This window comes from Eleginops maclovinus, chromosome 11 (genome assembly GCF_036324505.1).
Source record: "Eleginops maclovinus isolate JMC-PN-2008 ecotype Puerto Natales chromosome 11, JC_Emac_rtc_rv5, whole genome shotgun sequence".
NCBI lineage: Eukaryota > Metazoa > Chordata > Actinopteri > Perciformes > Eleginopidae > Eleginops > Eleginops maclovinus.
In genome coordinates, this window is record NC_086359.1 from 4,989,471 (window position 1) to 4,998,583 (window position 9,113).

General features: G+C 41.1%; 1 protein-coding gene across 2 annotated transcripts; it reads right to left on the reverse strand.

The window, feature by feature from the left end:
• Positions 1-477: 477 nt before the first annotated feature.
• atf5a (activating transcription factor 5a) lies at positions 478-6,041 on the reverse strand. 2 transcript variants are annotated; one of them, XM_063894254.1, is made up of 5 exons: positions 5,948-6,041; positions 5,067-5,229; positions 3,925-4,173; positions 2,467-3,652; positions 478-2,380 (listed from the first exon to the last, which is right to left on the reverse strand). In XM_063894254.1, the coding sequence occupies exons 3-5, from the start codon at positions 4,064-4,066 to the stop codon at positions 2,194-2,196; spliced, it is 1,515 nt and encodes a 504-aa protein (XP_063750324.1). In that variant the 5' UTR covers positions 4,067-4,173; positions 5,067-5,229; positions 5,948-6,041; the 3' UTR covers positions 478-2,193. The 2 variants fall into 2 exon arrangements, with proteins under 2 accessions (XP_063750324.1, XP_063750325.1); XM_063894255.1 differs by having other exon boundaries at positions 5,067-5,237; positions 5,948-6,027.
• Between the last annotated feature and the right edge of the window lie 3,072 nt (positions 6,042-9,113).

Sequence of the window (9,113 nt, forward strand, 5' to 3'; positions counted from 1 at the left end):
GGGTCACGTGATTGTTATCTTTCTAAATGAAATCGTCTTGATTTATTGAACTGCCGAGCCGCTGTTATTAAAATGTCGTTTAACAAGCAGGCAGATTTCGAAAGCGTTGGAGGTTGAATACATTATTTTACACTGTTTCTTTTTGCGGCAACTTCGACTAAACGCTAAGCTTCAGACAATGATAATAATACGTATAAAAATCATAATAATACAATTTAGAAATCCTTAAAATGATGTAGTCGATGTTAGTGGGCCGCGGGTCGGATCAGAAAGCAGCGCGTGCCAGCGTCCGTCAGGCCCCGCAGGTTTGGGCTGACCTGTTATTTAATCCCAAAACGGCTCGAATATTTTTCACCCAAAAAATGTAGACGGCAGCTTTTCATTTCTGAGACTTGTTAAAGTATGTTCAGGTGATTGTAATTTCCAGTCAACTTCCCGAATCGGACGGAACACCTAAGAGAGAAACAAACAACCGGACTGCTTTGATGCCACACTTTATTTCTTTTAGAAGACAAAAAACTTGACGTCACAAAAACGAAAAGTGCAGAAATGATTAAATGAACATCACATTTAATGTGCTATCTCACATTTTTGGTTTTAACAATCGGGAGTTGATAGTACACCGCAGAATGGTTGAAGAATGTGAGATGACTCTTTTTTGTGCCAAAAACCTAACACACACGATAGTAATCTCTAAAAGTGAACTTTCATATCCATGATTGTCTTAAAATAAATATGCAAAAATATATAACGATATAGGCAGTAATTGTAGTGGTTATTTGCTTAGCAACAAATCAAATTGAAAAATATTTTTTACACAATTCCCTTACACCAAAGCTAACACAGGAACCTTCACAAATATCCTAATGACACTTTTTGGACTAATTCTCTACAAAGAAAACGCTAACACATTCTACTCCCTGAACATACAAAAGTTCTTACAAATTAGTGCAGATCAGCCAGAGGCCTATAAAAGTTATTGCCTTAACAAGCACTTCAGAGAGTCCCCAACTTATTTCTGGAATCTACATTTTCACTGCGTTTATGGAAAAACATGCCGAGGGAAGCTGCTCAAACTCCACTAGTTAAAATATTAGTATACAAGGAAAAAAGGGTTTTTACATCGGGAAAACCTTTAATATTTAGCATGTGTGATGAAGGATGGAAGTCTGCCGGATCATCCACTGGCATTTGTAAGTTAGGAGGACAGATTGCATATCCTGAGCTGCAAAGAAGATTGTATAATTTGCAATAGAAGACATTTATACAAATACCCAACAAACACAATTACATTTCAGTTTCCTCCTTTAACAGTGTAATTGATAAACTTGGTTTTGGTCACAGAATTTATCATTTGGACAGAGTGATTTGTTACATTGAAAGTAATGCAAATATCAGGAAAAAACTGATACAGTAGAAAAAAATGTCTCCAACAAAGTAAATGTTTGACATTCAGTAAAATAAATAGGAAATAACGGAATTACATACTCAAAACTCAAGAACATATTTTGGGTTTTATGACCTTGAGTCAATGAAATAAATTGTCAAAAACGTTATTCAAATTGAAAACCAAGAGTTTAGTTTCTTCTCTTCTTTACATCAGCCGCAAATTTTAAAGTCAATAATCTTCAAGCGCAATTCTAGTATTTTAAAATATTCCAAGCAGTTAAAATAACATTTGCTGTAAAAGCGATGCGATAAGATTATTGTAGAAAAGTATTTGGTTTAAAAGATGAAGTCAAAAAAGAAGCGATGCAGTTTCACATATTGACACCAACCACAAAGTAAAGTTTAGTACAGGAATTGTAAATGAAACCTTAAAAGTGTAAAAGAAAAAGAAGGTGAATTTGTATCGCTGACATCAATTCAAATGTAAGGCTGGTAAATGTTTAAACCTGTTAATGAAGATAAAGAACTATTTCAATGAGTAGATCCACGCAGTGCAATATCTTTTTTAATTGATTGTCATTTAAAGCATTGCAATGCCACAGTGCAGGCTCAAGTGATTAGAGTGCCAAAGCAATGGACGCATTGGATAAAGTGTTGGTTTTAAATGTCAAAAATAATTCACATTAGCAAAGCATGCATTTAAAAAAAATTCAAACATTCATTTCTGGACAATCTTAAAGACACAAAAAGGCGCCACATCCTCCCTGTTACGCCCACCTTAAATATACTTGCAGGAGCTTGGTGTTACGCTGTGGTGTCCTGCTTGAGCCTTTGGCTGCGGGCCTTGTAAACTTCAATCAGCAGGTCTTTGACGTACTGGATTTCACGTTCTACCGACTCTGCCTTGTCCCGGAGCTCCCGGTTCCTCCCTTCAAGGCAATGCAACTGTCCCTCCAAAGAATCTAGCTCCGCCCTTTTCCGCTGGCGATACCTGCATTAAGCAAAACGGATTAAATTCTTTAACCTGTGAAATAACTTTGAAAACTGTCTTTTTGTAAAGCAGAGAGGAAAACGCACCTGTGAGCGGCAGTTTTGTTCTGATCTCTCTTCTTCTGTTTGCGCTTGCCGCCTTCACCTGGAATGAGGTCGTCTTCGTAGTTTAAAGCACAGTGGTCTTCGTTCAGCCTGCATGCTTGTCTGTGCCCCGGAGACTCCATGCTCAGACTCTCCCTAGCCATTAAAAGACACTCTGGACCCTGATCCTCCAGGAAATTACAGTGCAAATCATGTTGCCCTATCTGTAGACTCTCTGATTTCACCTGTTCGTTGATATTGCCTAAGAAGCTATGAAAGGCCTCAGACTGCGGTGCTGCTGGAAGATAACCTTCACTGCTCTCTGTCTTCCATGAACCGGTGGCTTTTGTGACCTCCACACTTGTTTTGATATTATTAAGCACATCGTTGCTACCGGTGACTCCGCTGACCTCCCTCATGCTATACATCAGCAAATCCTCTTTCTTGTTTGGGACATCAAGTGATCCACCAAAGCCAAATCCACCTGCAGTAACCTTCGCACCACCTATGACATCTTGACTGAAACAGCAATTTTTCTCGTCTTTGGGTAGACTGGCACATCTTCTGACCTCGGCTGCACTACCCAGGCAGTAGCTTTTCCCTACCAGCTGCTCGTCCTCTACACAGTCATAGTTACCGGTGAGGGTCACAGCTGAGTTACCTGAGTTGCTTCCTTTGGAACTCAAAAAACTGTTATCATAGCCCTCAGTGAACCTCGCACCGTCAGGAACTCTTTTCCTCAAACACCCGGTGGGTCGACTGCAGCTGTACGGGGCGTGTCTAGGAATTTTGGATCGCCCAATGGGCCCGCCACAGATGCTCAGCAAGTCCAGTTCCCCGGTTGCCAGGGTAACAAGGAGTGGGCTGGATTCCGATTGGTTGGACGTGGAGTATGATGTGTATGGCAGCTGACTGAACGGCTGAGGACCCGCCGGCAGTGGACCCCTGTCCCATTTTCCCAGCCTCGGCCCTTTCTCTGGCAGTGGTTCAGACAGGAAGTAGTCCTCTAGTTGGGCGAGTTCCTCTTGCAGCAGAGAGGTCATGACCTCCAAGTCAGAGGGCACCTGGATATCATTCTGAAGGGGCGAAGGGGGAAGGGAGGCATTGGTGGAGGAGGGAGGGGAAGGAGGGTTTGGGAGGTACGAGGAGAAATCCACTTCTTCCGTCATCCAGTCAGTGAGACCATCACCTATCGAGGAGAGGAAAAAAATTGCAATCGTTACATGCTAAATAACCTAGTTCATGCAAACGCTATAAAAATAGCAAACTGCAAGTAGCTGCTTTTTTATCTGCATAATCTGTAAATGCAAAGCAAGATTTGTTCAAATTATAGTTGTAGCTCATCAACGTATTAGGCGTAGCTAGTTTTTAACTTACTGTTCGAGAAGGACGAATGTGCTGCAGTGCCGATCCCACCTGAAACGGGGAAAAATATAAAAAAGCGTACTCGCTGCAACTCACCAATTAAGTGCTGACTCTCCTCTGACACCTCCCCCCTGCACCCCTGTGATTGGCTGTGGTTAGCCTGTGGGTGAGAGAGAGCGAGGGGGTCTGCCGGGCAGACACGAAGAGTCTTCCAAACAGGAGCTGATGTTGCCATCATATTGTCTGATGGTGCTTTGATTCAGTCCAAGACCAAGCATATGCTGAGAGCAAGCGGCGTCTGACAGATGGGCCACAGAGAGCAGGGCTGGGTGTGCATAATGAAACCTGGAAGGTAAACAGAAACATGGATCAGAGACATGCTGCTAAAAGACACGACTTATTTTGTCAACTGGGAATCAGGACTGTCACTCTTGCTGCACTTAGCAAGTTTTTCAGATGCTGCATTTTAACGAGGTACTACAATTTATAAATGCTCTGAAGGTCATCATTAAAGAATCATGGTTTTCAGCAATAAGGATAATAACTATTCAAAACACAAACATTAAAAGAAAATGTCATTGATAATAACATTGAAAACAAACTATTTCCAAACTAACCCCTTGGAGTTGAGAAAGACTGTGACACACAAGTGAGAGCTGAGTCCTTTGAGCTTTGAACTCCCTCAAAATCAAAATGCACTTGACGCCCTCAAAGCACGTGGGACTTAGTGACGCTGTCCAACTGTTGTCAAGAAGCTCAATAGTACAGTTAGTCTCTTGAATGAGAGACAACCTGAGCATCAAACAGGATTATTGCAGATCAACGGCTGCAAATCCCATGTTCCCTTTAAACAATCACATGTTTGATCAACTAAGCAGCTTAGGTTGCAATAAGGTGGTATCTAAATGCAAACTTGGCAAGGTGTGCATCTGAAAGTGGCAGTAGGTTTATCTGCAACTGTATCTTCAGTTTACATAACATAGGATGGAGGCTACACGTTTACATAATAAACCTCACACAAAATAACACAAAATAGATTCAAACCTCGATGCAACGAAAGCATTACATATTCAGCCAAATAGTCTATTTAAAGATATTCAAATAGGAAAACATGTATGAAGCAGAGGAGCCAGCGAAAGGACGGACCACTCCGCGACAACTTGAGAAAAACAAACACAACAACAAAAAACAAACTTGGCACAGCTGTATGAATAGCGAGTAGAGACAGTTTGACTTACTCCATTCTTGCAGGAAAAAAGGTAGAGCTCTTGAGGTGCGTTGCTAAAGCAAAGCACGATTTCTTCACGGGTCCGACAACTTCACGAGTTCAAAGAGCCATTTTTAGCCCGGAATATCCGTAAAAAAGGACGAGTTGTTGCTTTGTTGTGGTCGACCTGTAAACTGAGGAGCTGCTTAATTGTGAGAAAGCATCAGTTCATTCACACCTAGCAACCAACTGCGTCACCGGGCAAAGAGTGCTGCTGAGAGCAGATCCCTCCGCCTCCTCCCTTATTGGGTCACCGAAGGACGTCCCACAAACTCTCCGCTGGGCTCCCTTCTAAATAATAGTTACTGTTTCAGAAGTAGTGCCTACATTTAATACAGTAGGGTGCGTGATAATTACTTGCAAGTTCTTACATTATTGTTTTAATACAGCCAAATAATGTCGCTTGTACATTTGAGATGAGTTAAAAGGAAATATATCCGGACAAAGTAAATAGAAAAGCAGCGGTTGGCAAAACAGTACCGTGTGCAGAAGTTAACGGTCCATGGAGAGCATGTTGGTCCCTCAGACTAACTCAAAACGTTAAGAGAACATCAACACATTTTGGTTCATCGAAGCAAAAGTAAAGTAACACTTCAGACTCGTTGTATAATTTGTAACTCAGTGTTAATCCTGAAAGTAATCACATTATGTAATGAGTTACACGTTGTCGTTTGTTTTACATACAACCCGTTGTTGCTATAGAGACAACGGAGAAGCACGGGCAGTGCCATTTGTTTCCTAGCTTGACTGTCACCGCCAGTCTATGTCCCGCTCCTTAATGTTACCTGCTGATAGTCCTGATTTACGTGACCACAACTCCTTCACACACACCAGTACAGTTCAGAGACTTACTTTATGTTCTTTATGTGATGATATTGTTTTGATGGGGATACTGTTTAATTCACAACAGACTTTGTTGTTGAGTTAGAAGTCTGTTGCATCTCCGTTGCATCAGTGGTCTACGCTCAGAGCGATTGGCTGCGCCTGCTCAGACCGCCCGTTCTGTCATTGGTTGGATTTGGCTACATGTGAAATTTGATTGGTCGGTGGTAGGCAAGGCAAAGCATTACTTGGTTGTAATCTTTTTTTCTGCAGTGCAGACTGTGCACATGGTTCAGGTAAACAAACCGGGCGTGGATATGAGTGCTGCAGCTTTTAAAGCTGAGAAAAGCTTTTTGTGTAACAGTTTTAACGAAACAGCTTGTGGTAATGAAGTCTGATTGATAATACATTTGAGCAAACAAAATTACAATGAATTTCATTTCTTTATACACTTAAGATATATACTTAAGATAGAGTTTACCTTAAGTCTATTCATATATAAATATTATAACGTCTGTAATAGTCATCTATGTTGTAGTTTAGGGCCTATTAGCTTTGTAAAGAATCTGAATTAAATTTAATAGGCTATGTTCCTTTACACTGAAGAACTGAATAATAGAAGATATTCACCCCCTATTGTTCACTGTTATTATATTGTGAGCTACTTTGAGAATCCTTACTTCCCAGGGTAATTTAGTTCGACAAAGCTGGCGGAAGCAAATTGATTTGGTGGTAAGAACTGTCAATTTAAATTATGAGAGGAATATAGCTTTGTTTTTTTCCTTTCAGCAAATCCCAAAGCTGAGTGCTGTTCTCCTGTTGCTATAGTAATAGCGGACACTGCCCCCTATTTTAGACTTGTTTTCTGGTTGCTGTTGCCATGGGATTTGCATCTCTCTCTCCCTCCCTCTCTTTTCCTGTCTCTCTTTTTGTCTTCCCTCTCCCCCTCCATACCTGCTGTTTTCGTTCCACCTCACCTCTGTGTCTGCACCCCTCCTTGTTCTGCCGTTCCTCCGTCTCATTTGCTGAGTTGTATCTCTGCGACAATATCATTATTATCACTTATTTCCAGTTCTGCTGAATTTGCATATTGATGGGACAGTATAGTGTCTGGCCTCTAATAGATTTGTCCACTGAGCATGTCTGCGGATCGAGTGAAAGTCACGGAACATCTTACTGAATTGATTGCCCATAATCACATTATCCAGACGGGGCTACACTGGAATTGTTTTAACACAAAGAGAAACCTGTCCTTTGAATGGACTTACATGTTCATTGAAAGTGAGTAACGCTTTCGGTGTTTACTCTTAAATCCATCCGCGTTAATCTGAGTCATTCAAAGGGACAGCAGGAGCTATTCAGCAAAATGCCCACCGTGTGTTCACTATCATGTGAAGGGAGCTTTGAGAGACTTGTAGAAGGGCAACCTGATGCAATCTAGATAAAGGTGGTTGTAATGGAGACCAGATTGAGATAGGAGTATCTGGTGAAGTTGGAAGGTCTCCCAGGAAATCGCTGACTTCTCTATCCGTCTGGATTAATTGGTCCACTGAGGGCCGCCTGTTTGCGCATCATGACAAATCTAAGGTGCCGCTCATGACAGCAGTGCTGTTTCTACTATTCAGTAAAATTGTATTTGTCATGATTTAGGTAATGATAATAATTGTGCTAAACATGCAGCGAATTACTCTCCTAAAGATTAATGGGAGAAAGGTTCAACTTCACCTGGTCTTTTAATATCATTTCCTACTGCGAGACAAGGCTGTCCATCAATTGATGCCCAAATAATCATTGTCTGAGTGTTGTGTCTGAGGAATGAAGTCAGGAAAAAGTTGATACATGCATGCCAAGTGCACGTATGACACGTTAGTAAGGGTTACACCATCATTTCATCATCATCTCTCTCAGAATTTATTGTCCTCAACTTTTGGCCCTCTTTGAACATACGATGAAAACATGGAATTCAGTTCCGACTTGTGAATGGGAGCCTCTCGGGGGTGGGGGGGGGGATCACTTCCATTTGTTTAGCACCAAGACCGTTAATCAAGTCTCGAAAAAGTGACAATCGTGATATAATGTTCACGAATGGGAACTAGGTTTGGTTCATTTGCATTCATCTCTGACAGATGTGAACCAGTCAGACACAGGGTTATGTTTACTCACTATTCCTCAAGGGCTTTGCGGTAAATTAGAGGTGTTTGATGGAAAGGACTCCAGCGTCTGTTTTGTCCCCCTTTGGGATGTCACAGCTTTTAGAAGATCACCACTAACTAACTCTAACTCCTAAAGGCATCACGAAGGCACACGAAGCTCAGACTAAATGCAACTTTAATTAAGGAAGATCGATAGATTTTCACTTATTTTGGATGGAGTATGCAATGTCTAGGAGGAAACACTGCAGAATAATCCAGATGAAATAATAAGCAGAGGTCACAGATGTTGAGTCCAGCCCGCTGTTCGTGCATCACTTGTGTTCTGCAAAATTTTAACTCTTTAAGCAAACAGGTCCCAAATGTATCCTCGGTGTCATTCGCAGCACTCAGGCTGCGTCATGCTGCCCTGCAGAACCTTTGAAACCCCGGAGGCTCAGCGTCTATCGCCTCTGAGCTTCACACAGCCGATATTCATTCAGACCATAATGTGCCTCCTTCTTCCTTCACTTAACGGTTACACTCACTTTATTTTAACATTGACACTGAGCTCAATAAAGTACGTTTAAAACAAATGGCTCTACTGTCTTCACACATTTTATTCCTCATTGTACATTAGGTGATGTTTTTATAATAATTTAACTTAATCTAATTCAATACGTTCACACAATGTACTGAGGGTAAAGGTCAAGGCCCTAACAATGTTTCCCATGAAGATTAGTTAACATACTTCAAGATACGATTTATGAAGTGGGTTTGTGTTTTTAATCAGCAGAAAAAGGCTTCAAAATAAAACACCAGCAGCAGCCAGAAATATTTCCTCTGATATAACAGGCAGATATGTTACTTAGATAGAAAATGTAACCTAAGTTAAAGTAGTTTTCTTACTTTGTTCATTGGAAGTGTACATTTTAATCATTGGGCATAATAAAACATTACCTCCACTTCAGGAGAGACTTAATGTAATCTTCATGGGGGGAAAAATATCTGAGTTTATCGGTAAGGGCATTGGCAATCATCCAAAAGCAGTTGCAAAATATAGTCGG